The sequence below is a fragment of the Microcaecilia unicolor genome, chromosome 3, assembly GCF_901765095.1.
Source record: "Microcaecilia unicolor chromosome 3, aMicUni1.1, whole genome shotgun sequence".
Lineage (NCBI taxonomy): Eukaryota > Metazoa > Chordata > Amphibia > Gymnophiona > Siphonopidae > Microcaecilia > Microcaecilia unicolor.
Window position 1 is genome coordinate 529,689,693 of NC_044033.1, and position 26,955 is coordinate 529,716,647.

The 26,955-nt window shown below is 44.8% G+C and overlaps 1 protein-coding gene across 1 annotated transcript in view; it reads left to right on the forward strand.

The window, feature by feature from the left end:
- The window catches only part of LOC115467334 (pre-mRNA-processing factor 17-like), a 143,500-nt gene that overhangs the window by 104,486 nt on the left and 12,059 nt on the right, over window positions 1-26,955 (forward strand). The window contains exons 11-13 of the mRNA XM_030199205.1: window positions 4,696-4,811; window positions 8,227-8,360; window positions 14,697-14,773. Coding sequence (XP_030055065.1) covers window positions 4,696-4,811; window positions 8,227-8,360; window positions 14,697-14,773 — 327 coding nt within the window. The remainder of the gene's footprint in view (window positions 1-4,695; window positions 4,812-8,226; window positions 8,361-14,696; window positions 14,774-26,955) is intronic.

The window sequence follows — 26,955 nt, forward strand, 5'->3', positions numbered from 1 at the left end:
GTTTTCCATTCTTTTCCTAATAATACCTAACATTCTATTTGCTTTCTTTGCCACCACTAAACACTGAGCAGAGGGTTTCAATGTACCGTCAACGATGACACCTAAATCTTTTTCTTGGTTGGAGACTCCTAATGTGGAACCTCGTATCACATAGCTGTCGTTTGGTTCCTCTTTCCCACATGCTTCACTTTGCACTTGCTCACATTAAATGTCTTCTGCCATTTGGATGCCCAGTCTCGTAAGGTCCTTTTGCAATTTTTCATAATCCTCTTGTGATTTAATAATTTTCTGTCACAAGCAAATTTAATTACCTCACTAGTTATTCCAATCTCTAGATCATTTATAAATATGTTAAAAAGCAGCTGTCCCAGCATAGACCCCTGGGGGACCCCACCATCTCCTCTTCTCTATTGAGAATACTGACCATTTAACCCTACTGTTTGTTTTCTGTCTTTAAACCAGTTCTTAAGGTAACATATTTAAGACTTTTAAAACCAGTGGATCTTGAATCTTCCCTAATACTTTTTGCAAGAGCCGGTGGTGGGAGGCGGGGCTGGTGGTTGGGAGGCGGGGATAGTGCTGGGCAGACTTATACGGTCTGTGCCAGAGCCGGTGGTGGGAGGCGGGGCTGGTGGTTGGGAGGCGGGGATAGTGCTGGGCAGACTTGTACGGTCTGTGCCCTGAAGAGCACAGGTACAAATCAAAGTAGGGTATACACAAAAAGTAGCACATATGAGTTGTCTTGTTGGGCAGACTGGATAGACCGTGCAGGTCTTTTTCTGCCGTCATCTACTATGTTACTATGTATTGAAGAGGAGAGAGATGGCTAAGTGGGAGCCCTGTGAGAAGCAAGTTGCAATAGTCTAAGTGAGAGGTGATAAGAGTGTGCGAGACAGTAATTCAGACTGATAAAAAGGAGCATCTCCAACCAGTGCCTTAAAAACGATTATACCTACTTTAAATTGTATTTGAGCTTCTATGGGAAGCCAGTGCATCATAGAGTAAAAAAGCTTTGATAGTCATATCTATGTAAACTATAAATCAACTGAACCGCTGAGTTTGAGCTATTTGCAATTGATTAAGAGATTTAGAGCAAGCAACAAAAACAATATTGCAATATTCCAATCTCAGTAGAATCGGAGATTGAACAAAAAGCCTAAAAATTGATGGTTTCAAATATTTCCTTATAGCTCTATATCTTTCTGAGCAGGAAAAATTATATTTGATGAGAAATTCAGACAGTATATTTTATTGAAACTAGAGAGTGGAGGTGACAAAAAAAAGGAAGCAAGGGAAATCAGGAAATTACTCCCAGCAAAAGCATTACACCATAGGGAAGGCAACGTTAATATAAAATAAATAATATCTAAACAACTCACTCAGCAACAGTTGGAAAGCAATAAGCACAAATGTTCACAGTCTAAGTAAAAAGGTTCAGGATTTGCAAGCCCTGATGTTTGAGGCAGGCTTGGATATCATTTCTATTATAGAGACATGGTTCAGTGATTTCCAGGGTATAATCTTTTTAGGAAGGATAGGGAGGGCTGAAGGGGTGAAAGAGTAGTGCTGTATGTAGAAAAACAATATTAAAGCGACTGAACTGCAAGGAACCTGGGGAAAAAAGGAAACAATGTGCATTGGCCTGGAAAGAGAAGATGAGATTTATACCTATATAGGTGCCTATAGACCTCCGGCACAAATGAGAAGCTGGACAAAGATCTGATTGAAGATATCCGTAAGATGGGAATGAAAGGGGAGGTTCTGTTGCTTGAAGATTTCAACTTACAGATTAACTTTAATATTTGAATAGAGGGGTCAGTGATTCATTAAAGCACATAACCATTGGACAGAATTTGGAGTACATTCCCTGTAGCTGCAATGGATGAGGTCAGTTATTTGATGAGGAAGTATGCAAAATCATATCTTGCATTAGATGCTTGTTTTCCTTACTTAGCGTGTAGCCTCTTCATCTTTGCTTTATGCATTGACCGATTGGCTAAATCATGCATTGATGTTGGGCAACTTCCTTGTCACTAAGGGTGACATAATTCTAACCCCTATTTTAAAGAATAGAAAGGTTGGAATTCAAGAGGTAACTAATCACAGACTGGTTGCCTCCGTTCCTCTATTTACAAAGATAATTGAGGAATGGGTGGGAAATCAGTTGGAGACTTATTTGGGTAAATTTAATGTCTTCCGTGCCTCCCAATAGGATTTGCGGAAGGAGTACAGCATAGAAACAGTTCTGTGCTCACTTTTGTAACATGGTAAATCCTTGTTGAGTCGGAGACAACAGATGGTGGTGATGCAGTTTGATCTATCAAACGCCTTTGACCTTGTAGATCATGATTTTTTATTACAAATTTTGAGTGACTGGACTTTAACAGGTAGTGTCTTACAATGGTTTCAGGGCTTTTTATCTGAAAAATCGTATCAGGTTTTGAGACCAAAGTGGAACTTAATGGTTTCAGTGTTGACCAATGTGTATAGCATAAAACAAACGCAACACAGCGCAACACCCTGCTTAAACCTCAGTGGTGAGAGCAGCATTATGTGGAAAGAGAAGTTGTGAAGATCAAATAGCTGATGTCTTGGTGCAAAGTGCAGGTAAATTCTGGAACAAGACCTGTTCCAATCTTCAATAGTCATGGAATTGGAGAGAAGATCACCTTTGAGCAGTACAATGATACTAATCATAAAGTAGGAACAGCAATAGTGGCTCTGCAAGAAAGTGAATGTCCTTCAGTGGCCCAGTCAATACAGACCTACATCCAACAGAAAATCTAGGTCAAGACTTGATTGTGGACTACAGATGACCCCCAGCCAACCTGAAAGAGCAATGGGCAAATACTGCACCACCTTGCTTTGCAAAGTTGATAGAGACAAATCCTAAACAACTCGTCGTAAGATAATAACATAGTAAATGATGGCAGATAAAGACCTACACGATCAGTGGCTGTTATAATTGCAAAAGGGCTTCCACCAAGGGTATAGGCTATGAACACTTAAGCAATCAAGATTTCTTGGGTTGTTGTTTTTTATTCTTCAAGCAGACAATTCCACGTAACAATATCCAGTATAGACAGCCCCAGTACCCCCAAATCTTCCTGATTCCTATGACCCTTCCCCACATCAACTAGCCAACACCCCAAATCTTATTTACTTTTTAAATTATTTTTCTATTTCTCTCCTGATTTCACATTAAAAGTACAGTGTATGTTCACCTGTGAATGTTCTCTGTTTTCACTGTTGCTTTGCTTTTTCTAATAAACTTGAAATAGAAAATAAAAAAGTACAGTTTACGTTGTATAGATCAATGAAACGCGTACTTTACAGCATTTTGAATCAGATTTCTTTGTAGAATATGAAAAATGTACAGAGGAATAATGTCTTTGCAAGGCATTGCAGAGCCACCCAAATTCTTTTTTGACTTAGTATCTGAATATAAGTGTCTGGATCCTGAAAATAAGGAATCTATTGGGTTTACCATGGATCCTTCTGCTCCAAGAGAATGGAGAAAGTCCAAACCTGAGAACTTCTCCTTCACAGATTTTAGGGAAAATGTCAGAAACCATTCTGTTTCCATTAGTGAATGAGGCAACTTCTCCCCAACCCTTCTACAGTTTCCTTTCTGTGTTATTTTCAGCTTGTAACGGAAATTTCAGCACGTGGGTGACTGATTCTCATGCCTTTCTTGAGGGACTGATAATGTATTTAAAAAACCCACCAAGTCAGTTTTTCTGAAAATTGCCTGATCATAATTTGGCTATTTTCAGCCCCAGTAAGAACTCATATGGCCATCATGATAAATCTCCATAAACCGTAGAAACACCTCTGTACATGGTACATGATTAAGATTGGGTGGAATTATTTCTGGGACAACCTTTTGGTCTTCCAGGTACTACTACTACTACCACTATTAAACATTTCTATAGCGCTACTAGACTTACGCAGCGCTGTACAAATTAACATGAAAAGACAGTCCCTGCTCAACAGAGCTTACAATCTAAATTGGACAGACGAACAGACAGCTAGGGGTGGGGAAATTGCAGTGGTAGGTGTGATAAGTGAGGATGTTGAGTAAGAGAGTCATGGTTAGGAGTCGAAAGCAGTAGCAAAGAGGTGGGCTTTAAGCCTAGACTTGAAGACAGCCAGAGACTGAGCCTGACGTACTGGCTCAGGGAGTCTATTCCAGGCATAGGGAGCAGCGAGATAGAAGGAACGGAGCCGGGAGTTAGCAGAGGGGGAGAAGGGGGACGACAGGAGACATTTACCCAGCGAACGGAGTTCACGGGGAGGAGTGTAGGGAGAGATGAGAGCGGAAAGGTACTGAGGAGCTGCGGAGTGGATGCACTTGTAGGTCAAAAGGAGAAGTTTGAACCGTATGCGGAAGCAGATAGGGAGCCAGTGAAGCGACTTGAGGAGAGGGCTAACGTGAGTATAGCGACTCTGGCGGAATATAAGACGCGCAGCAGAGTTTTGGACAGATTGAAGAGGAGATAGATGGCTGAGCGGGAGACCAGCGAGAAGCAAATTGCAGTAGTCTAGGCGAGAGGTGATAAGGGTGTGGGTAAGGGTTTTGGTAGCATCCTCGGTAGTGAATTACATTGCAAGAATGAAACTAGGCAGGGACTGTGATGTGAACATTGTGGTGAAACAGGATTGATGTGTTGATTTGGTGGTGCTTTCTTCCAGGTCAATGTATTACGAAGTTCACAAATCGAAAGGTACCATATTGCGTCAAGTTCAACCCAGATGAAGACAAACAGAATCTCTTTGTGGCAGGAATGTCTGACAAGAAAATTGTACAAGTGAGTCTGGGACACCTAAAAACTGATGTATAATAAATATTGCATCAGAATGTAAAATGTGCCATGTCAGTTCAAGGGTCTGTCGAAACATTTCCCCCCCCCCCCCCCCCCCACCCCCTTAGTATCCTGCTTCTGGCAGTGGTCAGTCTGAGCCACCAAGAAGTACCTGGTAGATCCCCAAAACCCGTTTCTCGTTGCTGACTTACAGGGATAAGCAGTGGCTTTCCCCAAGTCTGTGGGAGTCATAATTGTTCATGGATTCTTCCTCCAAGAACTTGCCAAGCCCCTTTTTTAACTCAGTTATGTTGGATGTCTTGATTACATCCACTGATAAATTTCACAGCTTGATTGTGTATAAAAATGTTTTCTCCAGTTTGTTTTACATTTTCTGTTAGTCTCTCATGATGTTTCCCTTAGTCCTAGTGCAATTTCAAGAAATAAATAATCGTTCCCTGTTTACCTCATGATATTATAAACCTCTGCAATATTCCCTCTTAGTTACCTCTTCTATTTAGCTTTTCTCCTTAGAGGATTCCTCTTTATTGCAAGTTCCTGATATATCACTGTAGATGCCCAGGAGCCAACAAAGTTTACAAAAGAAAACGGACAGAAGGGAGAAGTCGACAAAAAAAATAAAGGGAGAGTAGTGAAAAGGGAAAGGGGATTGTGAGGGGGTAGAAGAAAAGGACAAAGGTTAAGGAAGGATAAAACAGACTTGGGGAGCATTGCCTGGGATTGTGCCAAAGGTCGACTGGAATAGCCAGGTTTTCACTTTGGATTGAAATGGAGTATAAAGATAAAAGTTTAATGTGTAGGGGAAGGGAATTCCATAGCTATGGGTCAAGATAACAAAAAGGCAGTGTCCCTGGAGATGTCAAGGTGAAAACAAGATGGCAGTGGGAGAGAGTGTGGAATGGTTTGGAATGATCAAAGGAACCAGGTGGTGTATAGGGGGTTAGCAAGTTTGCCAAGTAGGAACGGTTATCGGTGAAAAGTGCCTAATGAGCTAGAATGAGGATTTTGTATTTGAGACGTAAGTACATAAGTAATGCCACACTGGGAAAAGACCAAGGGTCCATCGAGCCCAGTATCCTGTCCACGACAACGGCCAATCCAGGCCAAGGGCACCTGGCAAGCTTCCCAAACGTACAAACATTCTATACATGTTATTCCTGGAATTTTGGAGTTTTCCAAGTCTGTTTAGTAGCGGTTTATGGACTTGTCCTTTAGGAAACCGTCCAACCCCTTTTTAAACTCTGCTAAGCTAACTGCCTTCACCACTTTCTCCGGCAACGAATTCCAGAGTTTAATTACACGTTGGGTGAAGAAAAATTTTCTCCGATTTGTTTTAAATTTACTACACTGTAGTTTCATCGCATGCCCCCTAGTCCTAGTATTTTTGGAAAGCGTGAACAGAAGCTTCACATCCACCTGTTCCACTCCACTCATTATTTTATATACTTCTATCATGTCTCCCCTCAGCCGTCTCTTCTCCAAGCTGTATAGCCCTAGCCTCCTTAATCTTTCTTCATAGGGAAGTCGTCCCATCCCCACTATCATTTTAGTCGCCCTTCGCTGCACCTTTTCCAATTCTACTATATCTTTCTTGAGATGCGGTGACCAGAATTGAACACAATACTCAAGGTGCGGTCGCACCATGGAGCGATACAATGGCATTAAAACATCCTCACACCTGTTTTCCATACCTTTCTAATAATACCCAACATTCTATTTGCTTTCCGAGCCGCAGCAGCACACTGAGCAGAAGGTTTCAGTGTATTATCGACGACGACACCCAGATCCCTTTCTTGGTCCGTAACTCCTAACGTGGAACTTTGCATGACGTAGCTATAATTCGGGTTCTTTTTTCCCACGTGCATCACCTTGCACTTGCTCACATTAAACGTCATCTGCCATTTAGCCGCCCAGTCTCCCAGTCTCGTAAGGTCCTTCTGTAATTTTTCACAATCCTGTCACGAATTAACGACTTTGAATAACTTTGTGTCATCAGCAAATTTAATTACCTCGCTAGTTACTCCCATCTCTAAATCATTTGTAAATATATTAAAAAGCAGCGGTCCTAGCACAGACCCCTGAGGAACCCCACTAACTACCCTTCTCCATTGTGAATACTGCCCATTTAACCCTACTCTCTGTTTCCTATCCTTCAACCAGTTTTTAATCCACAATATGACTTTTCCTCCTATCCCATGACCCTCCAATTTCCTCTGTAGCCTTTCATGAGGTACCTTGTCAAACGCCTTTTGAAAATCCAGATACACAATATCAACCGGTTCTCCTTTGTCCACATGTTTGTTTACTCCTTCAAAGAATTGAAGTAAATTGGTCAGGCAAGATTTCCCCACACAAAAGCCGTGCTGACTCGGTCTCAGTAATCCGTGTCTTTGGATGTACTCTGTAATTTTGTTTTTGATAATAGCCTCTACTATTTTCCCCGGCACCGACGTCAGACTCACCAGTCTATAATTTCCCGGATCTCCCCTGGAACGAGCAGTGATCGGGAACCGTCTTCCACAGCAAGGTTGACAGAAGTGCACACAACTCTTAAAATGCAGTCACACCGTGGATCAATACAGAGGCATTGTAATCTCCATCTAACATTCTCATCGCTGTTTTGACTGTCCCTGCAAACTCAGCTCAGGATTTTGATTTATTGTCCCTAGTGATTACAGGACTGCTAATCGGAAACCCACCATTATATCTGGAACCCAGCATTGTTTTCCTTATCTGCATCACTTTGCACAGAGGGGTAGCCTAGTGGTTGAAATGCAGAGAACTAGGGGAGTTGGGTGTTCAGATCCCACTGAAGCTTCTTGTGACCTTGGGTAAATCACGTCACCCTCCATTGCCTTAGCTGAAACTTAGATTGTAAACTCTTTGGCAGAGAAACTACCTACTGTATCTGAATTGTAAGTCGCTTATCTCGGATTTGTAAAGGGAAATAATTAAATTGAGAATCCTGATCCATCATCTCATATTTTTAATGTGTGCATTTAAGCTAGCTAGTTTCTTATATACCAACTACAATCCCAAAAGTGATGTAGAGTGGGTGATTTTCTGTTCCGGGAGGGCGTTTACCTGAATCTGGCTCTCCTGGATATCAGCCTGCTGCTTGGTTTTATCTACCATTTTAAGTGCCCAATTCCCCAGTCTCACAATGTGGTCCTCTAATATTGTACACTCACTATTTTTTTAAAACAATTTTGGATACTTTTTCTCATGGTCTCGCTCATTCCTGCCTTTTCAGATATATGTAAATGTTATCAGTCATTCGTCTCTGTATGTATCCCTGGGACACTCTGCTATCCATTTCTCTCCGTTTAGTCTCGCTCTTTTTCCTAACCAATCGCCTTTGCCGCTCTAAACATGACTGTTTGTTTCTGTTCATTTGCAGTGGGATATTCGAAGTGGGGAAATAGTTCAGGAGTATGATAGGCACCTGGGAGCTGTCAATACCATCACGTTTGTGGATGAGAACAGACGATTTGTCAGTACGTCGGATGACAAGAGTTTGAGAGTCTGGGAATGGTAAGTTTCGGGCCTCAGTGGGACACGTTGCTGAAACATCGGGTGTGTTAGAAAGAACACTGGCTGATGTCTCAAACCTCTGGATAGTATGTTTTGTTTTGTTTTTAACTATAGAGAGGGGCAAATAAAAGTTCTCTGTTCGATAATACAGTCGAGGACGCCCAAATCATGAAATTTAGGTCGACCAAATGCTTGTGAGGGACGCCCTTCTTTTTTCCATTATTGGCCGAGGATGCCCATATGTTTACCACACCCCTGTGTGCCTTCGGTACACTGCCGACACGCCCCCTTGAACTTTGGTCATCCCTGCGACGGAAAGCAGTTGAGGACACCCAAAATCGGCTTTCGATTATGTCGATTTGGGCGACCTTAGGAGAGTTTGAAATGAAAGAACTCCAGTAGGGTTCTTTCAGAGTGAAAGTGTAAGAGTGTTGTGTGTTCCCTTATTACAGTTGCAGAATGTAGCTGTGAGATTTTATCACTTTCCTTAGTATTTCTTTGTATTTTTTGGTCCATCGGTTTCTTCCATGTCAGCTGGGACCATCCTTTTATGGGCTTTGAAGCCATTTCATTTTTCCCGGCTTTCTCATCTGCTTTTTTCATGAACAGTCCCCCCACCTACCTACCCAACCACTCAGTTTATTCCCAGCATCATGGTAACAGTCATTGGCTGAGCCAATGGATCAGAAAGTTTCAAATCATGGTCTCTTCTGGAGTCTGGTGCATGTGCATTCTGAGTGTGGTCACTAGGTGTCACTGTTTTGCTGGTGAAGGCACTCTCCTTGCCCGTACCAGAATTACGGCTATGCCTCTGCAGCATCCACAACTGGTCTGAGGAGCCAGAACCAGCCCTAAATTTGTTTGACGTGCCATTGAGTGCATTCCCAGATGCTAGGTCTACTTTTGGGGGTATAGATTTGTTGATGCTGCAGTGGGTTTGTACTGAGCCAGGTATTTTTGGAAACAATATACAGGGCTCATTGGACCTCGGTATGACCCAGTAAGTCACATCTTACATACTTAAGTACTGACAGAGTTTTATTTTTTAACTGTTCCTCAGGTCATGCTCTGTCCAGTCTGTCTTATAGTCTGCTCAGAAGCCTTTGTCATTCACAGAATCCTGCTTTCCAGCAGCTGGATAAAATTTATGCAAAGAGCAAAGGAGGAGTAGCCTAATGATTAGTGCAGTGGCCTGAGAACTTAGGGAATTGGATTCAATTTCCACTGCGGCTCCTTATGACTCTGGACAAGTCACTTAACCCTCCATTCAGTAGCGAAGAAATGGTTTTTTCCCGTTGAAAAAATTGAGATGCATGCATAGCTATTTTGAACAAGATCAGTTTGGAATCCTGGTTCGGTCTCTTATAATTTCTCAGTTGGATTACTGTAATCTGGTTATTTAGGATGTAATAGAAGTTTGGTAAGGAGACTGCAGATGAATGATTTTTGGATTGTCCAGATTTGATAGAATTGCTTCCAGCTATTTAACATTACACTGGCTGCCTATTGAGGCCAGAATTTATTTCAAACTGGCGTGTTTTCTCTTTAAACTTCTACATGGCTTGGCACCAGGTTACTCATTTCTACATTTTATATTTACTTATGCTTTGACAACAAGACGCAATGGTACTGTAGTTTATTCTTTCCCATCATCAAAAGGGAAAAAGAGATTACATAGAACTAAAAAATGAACTTGCGGAGCTACTGTTAGAAATATGCAATCTGTCCCTAAAATCGAGTGTAATACCGGAAGACTGGAGGGTAGCCAATGTTACTCCGATTTTTAAGAAAGGTTCCAGAGGAGATCCGGGAAATTATAGACCGGTGAGTCTGACGTCGGTGCCGGGCAAGATGGTGGAGGCTATTATTAAGAATAAAATTGCAGAGCATATACAAAAACATGGACTGATGAGACAAAGTCAGCACGGATTTAGTGAAGGGAAGTCTTGCCTCACCAATCTAATGCATTTTTTTGAGGGGGTAAGCAAACATGTGGACAATGGGGAGCCGGTTGATATTGTATATCTGGATTTTCAGAAGGCGTTTGACAAAGTGCCGCACGAAAGACTCCTGAAGAAATTGCAGAGTCATGGAATCGGAGGTAGGGTATTATTATGGATTAAGAACTGGTTGAAAGATAGGAAGCAGAGAGTAGGATTGCGTGGCCAGTATTCTCAGTGGAGGAGGGTAGTTAGTGGGGTCCCGCAGGGGTCTGTGCTGGGTCCGTTGCTTTTTAATGTATTTATAAATGACCTAGAGATGGGAATAACTAGTGAGGTAATTAAATTCGCCGATGACACAAAATTATTCAGGGTCGTCAAGTCGCAGGAGGAATGTGAACGATTACAGGAGGACCTTGCGAGACTGGGAGAATGGGCGTGCAAGTGGCAGATGAAGTTCAATGTTGACAAGTGCAAAGTGATGCATGTGGGTAAGAGGAACCCGAATTATAGCTACGTCTTGCAAGGTTCCGCGTTAGGAGTTACGGATCAAGAAAGGGATCTGGGTGTCGTCGTCGATGATACGCTGAAACCTTCTGCTCAGTGTGCTGCTGCGGCTAGGAAAGCGAATAGAATGTTGGGTGTTATTAAGAAGGGTATGGAGTCCAGGTGTGCGGATGTTATAATGCCGTTGTATCGCTCCATGGTGCGACCGCACCTGGAGTATTGTGTTCAGTACTGGGCTCCGTATCTCAAAAAAGATATAGTAGAATTGGAAAAGGTACAGCGAAGGGCGACGAAAATGATAGTGGGGATGGGACGACTTTCCTATGAAGAGAGGCTGAGAAGGCTAGGGCTTTTCAGCTTGGAGAAGAGACGGCTGAGGGGAGATATGATAGAAGTGTATAAAATAATGAGTGGAATGGATCGGGTGGATGTGAAGCGACTGTTCACGCTATCCAAAAATACTAGGACTAGAGGGCATGAGTTGAAGCTACAGTGTGGTAAATTTAAAACGAATCGGAGAAAATTTTTCTTCACCCAACGTGTAATTAGACTCTGGAATTCATTGCCGGAGAACGTGGTACGGGCGGTTAGCTTGACGGAGTTTAAAAAGGGGTTAGATAGATTCCTAAAGGACAAGTCCATAGACCGCTATTAAATGGACTTGGAAAAATTCCGCATTTTTAGGTATAACTTGTCTGGAATGTTTTTACGTTAGGGGAGCGTGCCAGGTGCCCTTGACCTGGATTGGCCACTGTCGGTGACAGGATGCTGGGCTAGATGGACCTTTGGTCTTTCCCAGTATGGCACTACTTATGTACTTATGTACTTATCTCTTTGAATTAGGATTGGCATTTCAAGTTCAAGATTATGGACTATGATCGCATCTATTTTCAATTCCTCTCAGATTTTTAGGAAAAATTTGAAAACCCTCCTGTTTCAGAAATATGTATCTCATCCTAATTGTTGAAATTAGTAATTTATTTTTTTACTTTAGTTAATATATATTTTTTTAAATTATCAAATCTATTATTGTGGCCCTTCTTCTCAGTTAAATGAAACTGGCTTCTTAAAAATCTTAACCCGCTTAGAACTGTGAGGTAATAGTGGGATAGGAAACTGATTTACCATTGCCCCAGGTACAAAATAAGTACCTGTATATAATAAGTAAACTGCTTTGATTGTAACCCCAGAAAGACAGTATATCAAATTCCATCCACTTTCTCTTTTGTCTAAAATAATCAGGAAGGGGTGAAATAGAAACGCTTGAGGTTCTCTTTGAATTTACAGTAAGAAGATTCAAAATCTTATTTACGTGAACACAAAGTTCCCAAGAGAGAGAGAGCAACTTGTACATAAGTACATACATAAGTATTGCCATACCGGGAAAGACCAAAGGTCCATCAAGCCCAACAGTGGCCAATCCAGATCACAAATACCTGGCAAGATCCCCAAAAAGTACAAAACATTTTATACTGCTTATCCCAGAAATAGTGGATTTTCCCCAAGTCCATTTAATAACGGTCTATGGACTTTTCCTTTAGGAAGCCGTCCAAACCTTTTTTAAACTCCACTAAACTAACTGCCTTTACCACATTCTCTGGCAACAAAATCCAGAGTTTAATTACACGTTGAGTGAAGAAAAATTTTCTCCGATTCGTTTTAAATTTACTACATTGTAGCTTCATCGCATGCCCCCTAGTCCTAGTAATTTTGGAAAGCGTGAACAGACGCTTCACATCTACTTGTTCAACTCCACTCATTATTTTATAGACCTCTATCATATTCCCCCTCAGCCACCTTTTCTCCATGCTGAAGAGCCCTAGCTGCTTTAGCCTTTCCTCATAGGGAAGTCTTCCCATCCCCTTTATCATGTTCGTCGCCCTTCTCTGCACCTTTTCTAATTCCACTGTATCTTTTTTGAAATACTGCGACCAGAATTGAACACAATATTCGAGGTGCGGTCGCACCATGGAGCGATACAAAGGCATTATAACATCCTCATTTTTGTTTTCCATTCCTTTCCTAATAATACCTAACATTCTATTTGCTTTCTTAGCCGCAGCAGCACACTGAGCAGAAGGTTTCAACGTATCACCAACGACGACACCTAGATCCCTTTCTTGGTCCGTGACTCCTAACGTGGAACCGTGCATGAAGTAGCTATAATTCGGGTTCCTCTTTCCCACATGCATCACTTTGCACTTGCTCACATTAAACGTCATCTGCCATTTAGACTCGTAAGGTCCTCTTGTAATTTTTCACAATCTTCCCGTGATTTAATGACTTTGAATAACTTTGTGTCATCAGCAAATTTAATTACCTCACTAGTTACTCCCATCTCTAGGTCATTTATAAATATGTTAAAAAGCAGCGTTCCCAGCACAGACCCCTGAGGAACCCACTAACTACCCTTCTCCATTGAGAATACTGACCATTTAACCCCACTCTCTGTTTTCTATCTTTTAACCAGTTTTTAATCCACAATAGAACACTACCTCCTATCCCATGACTCTCCATGGAGCCTTTCATGAGGTACTTTGTCAAACGCCTTCTGAAAATCCAGATACACCTTTATCCACTTGTTTGTTCACCCCTTCAAAGAAATGTAGTAGATTGGTGAGGCAAGATTTCCCTTCACTAAATCCATGTTGACTTTGTCTCATTAATCCATGCTTTTGAATATGCTCTGTAATTTTGTTCTTAATAATAGTCTCTACCATTTTGCCCGGCACCGACATCAGACTCACTGGTCTATAATTTCCCGGATCTCCTCTGGAACCTTTTTTTAAAAGTCGGTGTTACTTTGGCCACCCTCCAATCTTCCGGTACCATATTACATACTGTTGCTTTCTCTGTCTCTAGTGGGCTCACAATCTACCTGGGACAATGAAGGGAGGGTTAAGTGGTTGCCTCATGTCTCAAGGAGCCACAATGGGAATTTTCCCCGGCTCCCCTTGTTCTCAGTCCACTGTACTTAACCCTTAGGGCTACTCCTGGTTTGATGCCTTTTGTTCACACACATTCACCCTCCTCTCTCCTCCGTCTCAGTTCTTTAGGCTTCCTTTCTGCTACTTCGTCCCTGGTCCTATGTGGTAGAAGCTGCTCAGCACCCTAAGAATCACCTGGACGCAACCAATATTGTGGCTGTTTCGTTTAAGTTCAGCAAACAGCTCCATGGCTTAAGAAAATGGTACTGTCCAGGAACAGCATTCCTGCTCTGAACGGGAGAGTGCAGAGGAAATGTGAGGAAGTCTTTCTTTTACCCCTGGATTCCCAACAGTGGCAGGTCTGCACATAGATAAATCAAAAAGCAACCACCTAGCACTTCCTCCTGCTCCTCTGGACTTCAACTCAGTCAGACCGTCATCTGCATGTTCCTGGGGTGTTCTCCCTTTTTTTTGGTCTCTACTTATTCTCATTCTCACAGAACAAATCCCTCCTCTCAGTACCCTTCTCCACCACCGCCAACTCCAGGCTCCGCCCTTTCTGCCTCACCTCACCCTATGCTTGGAATAAACTCCCTGAGCCCATACGCCAAGCCCCCTCCCTGCCCATCTTCAAATCCTTGCTCAAAGCCCACCTCTTCAATGTCACCTTCGGCACCTAACCATTGTACCTCTATCCAGGAAATCTAGACTGCCTCAATTTTGATTGACTGACTGCATTTTTTGTCCTTTAGATTGTAAGCTCCTTCGAGCAGGAACTGTCCTCTGTGTTAAATTGTACAGCGCTGCGTAACTCTGGTACCGCTTTATAAATGTTAAGTAGTAGTAGTACCTAGTTGCCTGTCAAGAAAAGCTGAGCTCAAAGCATCACAGTACGATATGACAAATCTCCTTCCCTTTTTATGTATTACATTTCTCATTTCTTCTTACTTGTGTTTTTGCAGGGACATTCCAGTGGATTTTAAATACATAGCAGAGCCAAGTATGCACTCGATGCCTGCTGTTACTTTATCTCCAAATGGTGAGTAAATAGTTAAAGGTTGCCAGATGGGGTCAGACACTACGGGTCCCTATCAGTTGACCTGCTATATCAGAGAGGAACAAAGCAGTGGGTACTTGGGAGAATGCATCAAGGGCGGGTCTGTTCCCCAACACTGAACCTGACTTTGATCTACCTTCTCTGCGTTGTCTAATTCCTCTGGGAACTCACTTGTGTTATTCCACATCTCCAGCATCATGTGGTTAACGCTGCAGTGGATGAAGACTTGATTTAGCTTGTTTTATGAGACACAGTGATGCTTTACCTTCTTCACACTCGTTTTAAACCTTTCTTCTGTCTCTCCTTAGCTAACCTCTCTTCTAAGCTCCTGCAGATTCCTAGGTTTAATGTGATTATGCCATAAAGTTCTTTTCCTAAACATCATAAGAACATAAGAATAGCCATCTAGCCCAGTATCCTGTTTCCAGCAGTGCCAGGTCACAAGTACCAGACAGAAACCCAAATAGTAGCAACATTCCATGCTACCAATTCCAGGGCAAGCAGTGGTTTCCATCATGTCTGTCTCAATAGCAGACTGTGGACTTTTCCTCCAGGAACTTGTTCAAATCTTTTTTTAAATCCAGATACGCTAACCGCTGTTACCACATCCTCTGGCAAAGAGTTCCAGAGCTTAACTATTCGTTGAGTGAAAAAATATTTTCGCTTATTTGGTTTAAAAGTATTCCCATGTCCCCTTTGTCCTTTTTGAAAGAATAAAAAATCAGTTAACTTTTACTCGTTTTACACCACTCAGGATTTTGTACACCTTGATCATATCTCCCCCCTCAGTTGTCTCGTTTCCAGGATAAAGAAACCCCTCTTTAGCCTTTCCTCATACGAGAGGAGTTCCATCCCCTTTATCATTTTGGTTGCTCTTCTTTGAACCTTTTCTAATTCCAGTATATCATTTTTGTGATAATGACCAAAATTGAACTCATAGCATCCATGAGACCACTGAGCTCTCTATTCCTACCAAATTATTCAGGGTAGCTAGGGTGAACTTGTGATAAAAATGTACCCACCTCTAAAGAATGCAAAGCAATAATAGCAATTATTAATTTAACACAGAAAAGGAGGAATTTAAAAAATATACCCTACTTTCAAAAATAGATTCATACAGCTAAACTAACTAGAAATGAGCGTCGAAAAGGACTCGTCATCCATTTGGGCGGTTTGTGGACACGATATGTTCACTATATTTGGCAATGGAAGAAGATCAGGAGACTTTGTCAAAAACAGGGGAACCCGCCAGGAATGTCCCTTATCCCCCGTATTATTTGTTTTGATGAGGTATATTGTAGCAGATAAAGGGGGTGGGGGTAGGAGATAATATTTTTGAAATAACGGCCTTTGCGGATGACCTGTTAGTACAACTCACTGACCCTCAGATCTCCTTTGAGGAGCTTTTGGGCATTTTCCAAGAATATGAGGACTATGCTGGTTTAAAATTGAGTCCTGTTGGGGCGGGAAACAGGCAAAACTTCGCCTACCATATCTCTGTGGTAACTGGAGATGTGGGGGTTAAGGCCTACCAAATCTACAATTGTGTAATTATGCATGTCTGTTACACCATTTGGGTGACTGGCTGTTAGATAGGATGAACTACACTCCTACCATCTATGACCAGCTGCTATATGCACCATATAACGTTAGAACTCTCTTTGCAAATTTTCCATCGCCTCTTGCCTTATTCGTTAGGGAGAAATGTACTGTTTACACCCTTAAAAGACACTTGGCTTAAACTGACCCACTAGCTGGGCTGTGCTCCAACAGATATAGACCAATTAGGTGTAATATACAATTCCTTCCAGGAATGGATGATATTACTTTTGTTCACTGGGAAAACTGAGGGTACGGCTTGGTGAAAAGTGTGGGCTCACTGAGAATGGGACAATGCACAGGTAAAGGTGCAATGGGGGGGTACCAATTACTACTACTACTACTACTACTTAACATTTCTAAAGCGCTACTAGGGTTACGCAGCGCTGTACAATTTAACATGGAAGGACAGTCCCTGCTCAAGGAGCTTACAATCTAAAAAGACAGGTGTACAATCTAAAGACAAGTGTAGAGTCCATCTGGTAGGTAATACTATATTTCATGAGAGGTTAGGTGCCAAACGCGGCATTGAAGAGGTGAGTTTTAAGCAGAGATTTGAAAATGGGTAGGGAGGGAGCTTGGCGTAGGGGTTGAGGAAGATTGTTCCAGGCAAAGGGTGAGGCAAGGCAGAATGAGCGGAGCCTGGAGTTGGCAGTGGTGGAGAAGGGAACTGACAGGAGGGATTTGTCCTGTGAGCGGAGGTTACGGGCGGGGACATAGGGGGAGATGAGGGTAGAGAGGTAGTGAGGAGCCGCAGACCAGGTGCATTTGTAGGTAAGGAGGAGAAGCTTGAATTGTATGCGGTATACTACTACTACTACTACTTAACATTTCTAGAGCGCTACTAGGGTTACGCAGCGCTGTACAAATTAACAATAAGGACGGTCCCTGCTCGGAAGAGCTTACAATCTAAAGGACGAAATGTCAAGTTGGGGTAGATAAGTTTTCTGAGAGGAGGTGTAGTGATTAGGTGCCGAAGGCGACATTGAAGAGGTGGGCTTTGAGCATTGATTTGAAGATGGGTAGGGAGGGGGCACGGCGTATGGGCTCAGGGAGTTTGTTCCAGGCATGGGGTGAGGCGAGACAGAAGGGATGGAGCCTGGAGTTGGAGGTGGTATTTGATCGGAAGCCAGTGAAGTGACTTGAGGAGAGGAGTGATGTGAGTATATCGGTTCTGGCGGAATATAAGACGTGCGGCAGCGTTCTGAACGGATTGAAGGGGGGATAGATGGCTACGTGGGAGGCCGGTGAGGAGTAGGTTGCAGTAGTCAAGGCGAGAGGTAATGAGAGCATGGACGAGAGTTCGTGTGGTTTGCTCAGACAGGAAAGGGCGAATTTTACTGATGTTGAAGAGGAAGAAGCGACAGGTCTTGGCAGTCTGTTGGATATGCACAGAGAAGGAGAGGGAGGAGTCGAAGATGACTCCGAGGTTGCGGGCAGATGGGACGGGGAGGATGAGGGTGTTGTCAACTGAGATGGAGAGTGGAGGAAGAGGAGAGGTGGGTTTAGGTGGAAAGACAAGGAGCTTGGTTTTGGACATGTTCAGCTTCAGGTGGCGGTTGGACATCCAGGCAGCAATGTCGGATAAGCAGGCCGATACCTTGGCCTGGGTCTCCGCGGTGATGTCTGGTGTGGAGAGGTATAGCTGGGTGTCATCAGCATAAAGATGATACTGAAAACCATGAGATGAGATCAGTGAGCCTAGGGATGAGGTGTAGATTGAGAAGAGAAGGGGTCCAAGGACAGATCCCTGGGGAACTCCAACAGATAATGGGATGGGAGTGGAGGAAGATCCATGAGAGTGTACTCTGAAGGTGCGGTGGGAGAGATAAGAGGAGAACCAGGAGAGGACAGAGCCTTGGAACCCAAAAGAGGACAATGTGGTAAGAAGTAAATCATGATTGACAGTGTCAAACGCAGCGGATAGATCGAGCAGGATGAGGATGGAATAGTGGCCTCTGGATTTGGCGAGGAGGAGGTCGTTGCAGACTTTAGAGAGTGCTGTTTCTGTCGAGTGTAGAGGGCGAAAGCCAGATTGAAGTGGATCTAGGATGGCATGAGATAGGTGATAAACTGTGGGGGGGGGTTGAGTCGGTGGTTGCTGACAAGCTAGTTTGGGTCTTTGTAAAGTGGCTCAGCCCTTGGAAGGAGGAAAAGATTTTCAGGTGGTTAAAACAAGGTGAGAGACAGACCTGGGGAAACCACTTCTGAAGTGGAATGTGGCTGGTACTGTAAGCATTTATAGGATGAATAACTCTGGGCAAAGCTACCCAATGAGTAATTCCCAGGTTCTGTTTACAGGAGTCTGGCTAAACCAACTTCCTAGCTCTGTCCAGGGGTTATATATTATAAAGGAACCTGGCTGTTCTGGGCTTACACCAGAACTTTTCTTCTGTTAGAGAGAACTGGAATAAAAGTAAAGTCACTGCTGTGAAATATATTAATTTATTATATAGGTAAGAAAATAGAATAATACACCCTACACTACAGCTCAGCTGTACAAATGTAGCTCCCTTATGCTGATAAGCAACTGCAGAATGTATTGTCTAACTAAAACACTGATATCACTGGTTACTAGGTTATTACACAATCCTGATTAGTAATACTGACTAGGTCATGAAGTAATACAGTTAGCAGCACATCTTCCTGATCACAAAGTTCTGACTAACCCGCCTTTGCTGAGGTAAGAACCCACTAGCTAATCCCCGACTATAGGAAATAAATCCCCGTAGTTCTCACCGAGCTGACTCTAGGTGGTCTCTCAGATGAAGTGGACACAGGTTTTTCCCTTTAGACTCCAGCTGTTTTCCACAGCGAATCCCCGTCTTAGGAAACAACACAGGCTCTCTGCAGCATGCAGGATTACAGTCTCTCTGGCCGGTAGAGCTGAACCAACAGGTACTTTCTTCAGATGGTCAGTTCACAAGGTTGTGGACCACTTCAGGTCTCGCTGGTCTTCTTTTCAGCTACCCTTCTTCCAGTAGAACCAGACAAATTCTCCCTTTCTTCTTTTCTTTCTTCCTCTGTCTTTTTCTTTCTGTCCTTTTTCTGGTCCCCGCTCTCTGGCCCCTGATTCCCAGGAGACCAGAGAGCAACCAATCAGGATCTTGTCCAGCTCCTTCCCTGAGCAAGAAAAAAACCTTTCTGATCTTCCAGTTGGTACATTGTGGTATGCATTCCTGTCTCTCATCAGACTCGCTGGCACCATGGCCTTACCCCCTGTAGCTCATCAGGGAGGTGCAAGGGTCAGGTAGCCCACTGCATATCCTTGAGTTTTTTTCAGACCTGCCAGTTATTTACCACAAGCAGAGCTCTGGTACAAACAGAAAGTTGAATCTGCCTGGTCACGGAAGTGCAGGGTCTTAGTTCACAGACTCCATCTTGACATAGTTGTATACACAGGCTGAGATCAGCAGAGTGAGGCTCACAGGGAAATAGCCCTACAGTACCATTAGTAGAAGACCTCAACTAACTCGAGGAGCAGATTTCAGGGAGTCTGCGTTCCGTGTGCTCTATAGGGCCTATCTTACGCAGGTACAGTTGTGCAAGGCAGGGAGATTGTCCTCTTCAACTTGTGTCCAACAACAGTGTTTACCATGCCATGTGGGGATATACATATTGAACATTTTTGGTCTGGGGTAGCATCATATTTAAATGGTCTATTCCACCAGAGAATCCAACTTACTGTGGAATTGATTTTTTTAATCTGACAGTGGGGTTGGAGGTGGTGTGTAAAGAAAGGAGGATTCTTTTTAGAAAGGTTTTCGTAGTGGGGAAGAAATGTATACTAGAACAGAACATAAGAGTAGCCTTACTGGGTCAGACCAATGGTCCATCTAGCTCAATGGAGGCAGTACATGCAGATCTCTCTCATGAATATTCATTGTGGGTATCCTGAAAACCTGACTGGCTGGGGGGCCTCCAGGACCAGGTTTGGGAACCCTCTGACTTAGATCATGATCTCTGTTGTTCTCTTTTCTTGTCCCCCACCATCCCTGCCTCTCGGGGTAGTCAATCTCTTGAAGAATATTCACTACGCCTGCTTTAAAGTGGACATCTTTCAAACGATGTACATTAAAATTGAAGAGGATAAAAGCAACAATCAAAAATTTCTTTAAAAAAGCAATTCCTCAGCGACCCTCCAGACCGGTCAAGACGCGTGGGTTATGTCCTCCTACCAGCAGAGGGAGACTGAGAAAACACTAAGCTTTTGAAGCCTGTATATATAACCTGTGCAGAACCTCCACTAGCCAGTATTTTCTCAGTCTCAGCAGAGGTAGCAGTTGACAGCCTGTGCAGTCTCCAATAATCTGGTGAGGTAGTTTGTCATTGGGTCGTAGGATTTTTTTTTCCTTCCAAACTTTATTCTGTTGCAGTACCCTGTACGTGTGTGTAAAAAAAAAAAAAAAGTGCTTTGAGGCCCTGGGTCTGGTGGGGCCCAGTTTTTCCCCCTGGGGTGTTACACCTATGTTTGGGTCCCTCCCCCTGTGCTGCTCTCTATTTCTGTTTGCTTGGCAGCTTTGTGCCTCGGCTGCTTTCTCAGTATTGTAGCCTTGAGTGCCTTACAATTTCCAGATGCCAGAGTTAGAGTAAGATGCCTTTAAGGTCAGTTATTCTATTTCATTTTGCTTGGCAGCTTTGTGCCTCGGCTGCTTTCTCAGTATTGTAGCCTTGAGTGCCATACAATTTCCAGCTGCCAGAGTTGGAGTACTGTGCCTTTAAGGGCATTTATTTCTTTATTTTCAGCGGACCGAACGGGGGTTTCGATTCCTTGCTGGAACGAGAGAGCAGCGCTTGCTTCAGTGCTTTTGCAGTGTGAGTGAGTTTTTGGTTTGGCGCGTTTGCGGAACAGCTTTTCCCTTCCCTCGTGGTTTATGGCGGCCCAGCTCCTCCGATGTCGCGCGTGCTCGTGGCGAGGGGTAGAGGCGCCGGGCGCTCAGTGTAGCTTTGCGGTGCACCTATAAAGGTGGCTGCGGCACCCCCCGACTTGACCGCGGAGGGATCGATGGTGTCGGGAGTCTCCGGGTCAGCGGGAGCGTAGGCAGGGCCGCTGTCAGCGGGAACAGTTTCGGCGGGAACAGCCGCCATCTTGAGTCTGACGCGGCCCGTGGAGCCAGCTGTTTTTGGGCCTGCGGCCTCCATTTTTGGCACAAAAGGGCCTAATGACGGTCCAGGAATGGTGGGCTTTCCTCCAGATTTTGTCTGGACGCGGTATCAGGCCTGGAGATCGGGACCCCCCCCCCCAATTGGAAGAGGGGGCTATTTCCGTCTTGGCTGAGAGACCACGGTTAGAGTGGTCAGAGGACAGGCAATGTTTTTCTCCTGTAGCTGCAGAAGCTGTGCTTAGTGATCTGGGGGAGTCAGATGGAATTGACGGCTCTCAGGAGCAGGATTGGTGGATTCCTGGAGAGGATCCTTCAGTAGTGCGGATTTTCCATAGAGATGAGCTGTCAGAACTCATAGATCAGGTGTCGTCCACCCTTCAGTTTGGTCCTGAGGTGGCTTTGGGGGAAACTGTCCAGGATCCGTTGGTGAAGGGCATTCAGCGTCAGGCGTGATCCTTCCCTATGAACAAGGATCTCCGGGAGATGATTTGTCAGGAATGGGATTTGCCGTGTAAGGTGGCAAAGGCAATGGCAAGGCTTTATCCCCTCCCTCAGGACAATAGGGATTCCTTTAAGGCTCCCACGGTAGATGCAGTAGTGACGGCAGTAATTATAGCTACGGCTATCCCGGTTGATGGAGGAACGGCCCTCCGTGATCCTCAGGATAGGAAGTTGGGATCTTTTCTCAAGCGTAGTTTTGTTTTGTCGGCTCTAGCCCTGCAGGCCTCGGTTTGTGGGGGTCTGGTAGCTCGGACATGTTTTCGTTGGGCCGAGAAGCTCCTGGATGATTCGGTAGATGTTGGTTCTTCTGAGGGTCAGGAGTTAGCCGACTTGGACATGGGTTCATCCTTTTTGTCTGAGGCTTTTATGATTTGTTGCCTACTTCAGACAAAAAATATGGCTATGGTTGTGGGTCTCTGCCACTTAAGGGAGCTATGCTCTTTGGAGAAGATTTGGACAAGTTAGTGTGAGGTCTTAGTGATACCAAGGTTCTATGGCTTCCAGATTTTCGGTTCAAGGCAGGGGCCAGAACTAGTTCCTCTCGGGGACGGTTTAGGGAGGCTCAGCGGTATAGGCCGGACAGATCGAGTGGGACCTACCCCTAGCTGTCTGTTTGTCTGTCCAATTTAGATTGTAAGCTCTGTTGAGCAGGGACTGTCTTTTCATGTTAATTTGGACAGCGCTGCATAAGTCTAGTAGTGCTATAGAAATGTTTAATAGTAGTAGGACCTCTAGGGGTCGGTTTTTCCAGCGCGCACAGTTCTTTCGTGAGAGTCGTCGCGGAGGGCGTGGCTTTTCCGCAGGAGGTTAGTATTCAGGCCGCAATTCCCAATGAAGGTGTGCGGGCTCAGGCTCTGGTGCATGTTGGGGCTCGGCTGAGTCTGTTTTATCAGAGCTGGGCCCAAATCAGGTCAGATCAGTGGGTTCTCAAGGTGTTTCGAGGCGGATATGCACTGGAATTCGAAAGCTGTTCTCCCGAAGTGTTTCTGGAATCCCTCTGTCGGTCTTGGAGCAAGAGGGCAGCAGTGAGGGACACTCTGCGGTGGCTGCTCGCGTTGGGAGCCGTGGTTCCTGTTCCTTCAGATCAGCAACGCTCAGGGTGCTATTTGATCTATTTTGTGGTCCACAAGAAAGAGGACACTTTTCGTCCCATTTTAGATCTCAAAAGGGTCAATGCGGCACTCAAGGTGCCCTCTTTCCGGATGGAGACGTTGCGGTCGGTCACTGGTGCGGTCCGGAAAGGAGAGTTTCTCACTTCCCTGGATTTGACGGAAGCTTATCTTCACTTTCCTTCGTGCAGCCTTTTGGTTCCAAGTTACAGGGTCCGATTCGTCGGTTCCTTGCAGAGAAGGCGCCGACGGCCCGTACTTATCGTCAGGTCCTGGGCCTGATGGCGGCGACCATAGAGGTAGTTCCGTGGGCCAGGACGCACATGCGTCAGGTACAGTCAGCTCTGCTCAGTCGTTGGTCCCCTCTGTCGCAGGACTTGGAAATGTGTTGTCCGCTGTCGGTGGCCCCTCGTCTCAGTCTCCGCTGGTGGCTCAACCCGCGCAATTTGGGAAAAGGAATGCCGTTGGAGTCCCCACAGGGGCTGGTAATGATCACGGATGCCAGTCTGCAAGGTTGGGGGGCACATTGTCTCGGTCAGGTAGCTCAAGGCCGGTGGTCTCGGGCAGAAGCAGAGTGGTCCATCAACCGGCTGGAAACTCGGGCCATTCGGGTGGCGCTCCAGGCCTTGACGTCGGTGGTTCGCCACAAGGCAGTCCGAGTGCTCTGTGACAATACCATGGCAGTAGCATATGTCAACCGTCAAGGGGGGACGAAGAGCCTTGGCGGCGCAGTTGAGCTCATCTTCAGGCTCTCTTGGCAGCGCATGTGGCCAGGGTAGGTCACATAGATGCAGATTATCTCAGCAGGCACACTCTAGATCCCAGAGAGTGGTCTTTTCTTCGGTCAGTGTTCCAGTGAGTTGTGTTGGTCTGGGGACTTTCGGTGATATTAGGGCAACGGCTCGCTATGCGCAAGTTCAGAGATTTTTTTTTTTTTTTTTTTCAGTCGCTGAAGAGACCCTTGAGCGGAGGGAATCGACGCTCTTCTGTTGCCTTGGCCTCGGGAGTGACTGTATGTGTTTCTTCCGTGGCTGTTAGTCGGTCGAGTAATATAGCGCATCGAACATCACTTCGGTCGGGTGATTCTGGTAGCTCCGGATTGGCAGCGTCGACCATGGTACAGAGACCTGGTGCGGTTGGCAGGGGCGGCGGCCCTGCTTTTGTTGGGATCAGTTCTGTGTCAAGGCCTGATAATCATGCCGGATCCGGCTCGGTTTTCGCTTATGGCTTGGCTCTTGAGCGGCACAAGTTGAAGAAGAAGGGGCTTTCGTCCAGTGGCTTTGCTATGATGTTGAGTTGCCGTAGACGATCCACTTCCTTGGCGTATGTCCGGGTTTGGAGAATCTTTGAACACTGGTGTGAAGACCATCGAGTTCGGCCGTTTCGCTCTTCGGTGGCGGAAGTTTTGGAATTTTTGCACGATTGTGTTGATAGGGGTCTGGCCTTGTCTACACTGAAGGTTCAGGTGGCAGCTTTGTCATGTTTTTGTGGGAAGCTTCAGTGAAAGTCCTTCGCGTCTGTGCCTGAGGTAGTGCGTTTTTTGAAGGGTGTTAAGTTGCTGCGTCCGCCTCAGTGACGGATGGTGCCTCCGTGGGATTTGAAGCTAGTTTTGGATGCTTTGATCAGGCCTCCGGTTGTGCCGCTGGTATCGGCATCTTGTAAGGATTTATCTTTAAAGACGGTCTTGTTGGTGGCGATTACTTCAGCACGGAGTGTTTCAGAGCTTCAGGCTTTGTCTTGTAGGGAACCATTTTTGTCCTTTCTGAGGGAAAGGTTTCGTTGCGGACGGTGCTTTCCTTTTTTGCCCAAGGTGGTTTCCGAGTTCCATGTTAATCAGGTCATCTCTCTGCCAGTGTTGGGTGATATGGCTGGAGATTCGGAGCAGCGTGGTATTGCCAAGCTGGATGTCAGGAGAGTTTTGAGTTGTTATCTCTCTGGAACTCAGGACTTCAGAGCCTCTGACCATTTGTTCGTTCTTCATGGTGGCCCAAAGAAGGGTGCAGCGGCTCCTAAGGTGACCATAGCACGGTGGTTGAAGGAGGCGGTTGCATCTGCTTACTTGGTGAAGGGTCCTGTGGTGCCTAGGGGCTGGTCTGCTCATTCCACTAGGGGAATGGCAGCCTCGTGGGCGGAGAATAGTATGATTTCTCTGTTAGATATTTGTCGGGCTGCGGTTTGGTTTTCGTTGCATTCCTTTGTGAAGCATTATAGGATTCCTGTGCATGCAAAGGACGAGGTGCGCTTTGGGGCAGCAGTTTTGACCTCTGGCCTTAGTAGGTCCCTCCCGTAAGTTAGTTACTGCTCTGGTACGTCCCACGCGTCTTGACCGGTCTGGAGGGTCGCTGAGGAAGGTGAAATTAGATCTTACCTGCTAATTTTCTTTCCTCTAGACCCTCCAGACCGGTCAAGAGCCCGCCCTGTCTGTATTGGAGGCCAGGAGGTGTGTTTGTTGGATAATTCTTGGCTGCTGTAGATTGTTGTTTCTCTAATTGCAGACTGTTTATTTCTGTTTTGTGATAGGAGTCCGGGACAGGTGGGGCTCTTCTTTGATAGTCCACCTGTAGAAGCCCAACTGTTTTATCAAAGGCAAAGGAACATGTTTCCGTAAGAGCAAGCGGAAGATGTTTCTTGTTTTTGCAGTTTACTGTGACCACGTACAGGGTTGCTAGTTGTTGTTAGTGTTTTTTGTTTCTCTGCTTTGTCAGGGTTATACTGGCTAGTGGAGGTTCTGCACAGGTTATATATACAGACTTCAAAAGCTTAGTGTTTTCTCAGTCTCCCTCTGCTGGTAGGAGGACATAACCCACGCGTCTTGACCGGTCTGGAGGGTCTAGAGGAAAGAAAATTAGCAGGTAAGATCTAATTTCACCTTCTTCCCCATTTTAACCTTATAAAACTTACTGCAGTTTCAAAGTTTTCAGGGTCCTTATATCGGTTATACACGAACTTGTGTACAAAAGGATGGGGCGTGACCCCTTGGCACGAAGCCTGAGGCACAACTCCTCAGGAACAGCATTGTTTAAATCCCCTGTGATGATGTCATCAGTACGCAACCAGGAAGTCACTGCTATTCCTCTCACTCATATGATCGTTGCTGCGATCCTGAGGCCAAACAGTCCCACTTCAACATCGGGCCATTACTCGCCTTCTTGCCGAACACCTCAGAAACAGTGTTTTTTAAATCAAGGAGGTTTAATGACAGGAGACAGCATGAGCCTATCTGGCTCATTATCTGGGCTGAAGCCAGTGGGTGCAGCTTGCTGCCATATTGGTTTGTCCAAAACAATAGCAAACTTGTGAGGAAAGTCTCCTGCCCGATTAAATCACTTGTGGTGCGGGCTGAATATTGACCGGCAAGTTTCTGTTTTCCTCTCTCTCCGTGACTTTGCTCATTGTCTCGCACACAGAACCCCCTTTCACCGCTCCACATGCTCTCTGACAGATCTTTTTATTTATTTGAAAGCTTCCCGTACGTAGTTCCTCTGTGTGTATCCTATGCTGCACAAGCCGGCAAGTTCTAAATAAAATTGTGATAAAACAATGAACAATGTGGATACAGCAGCTGATAGTTTGTTTTGGACATACCAAGATGGCGGCTGCTGGGGGAATAGGCTTCAGCTTTTTGACATCATGCCTTTAAACCTCCTTGGTTTAAATCCCCTGTGATGATGTCACCAGTACACGACCAGGAAGTTGCTGCTGTTTATTGTTATGAAGGGGAAAGTTGTGTGGGGTTAATATAGTGACCTTTTTGTTCTCTTCATTGTTGGATTCTTTATTGTAGTGTTCTGTTTGTATTTACATGTTGACTACTGTATCCAATTGTACTTTGTTGTATATGTTTCAATAA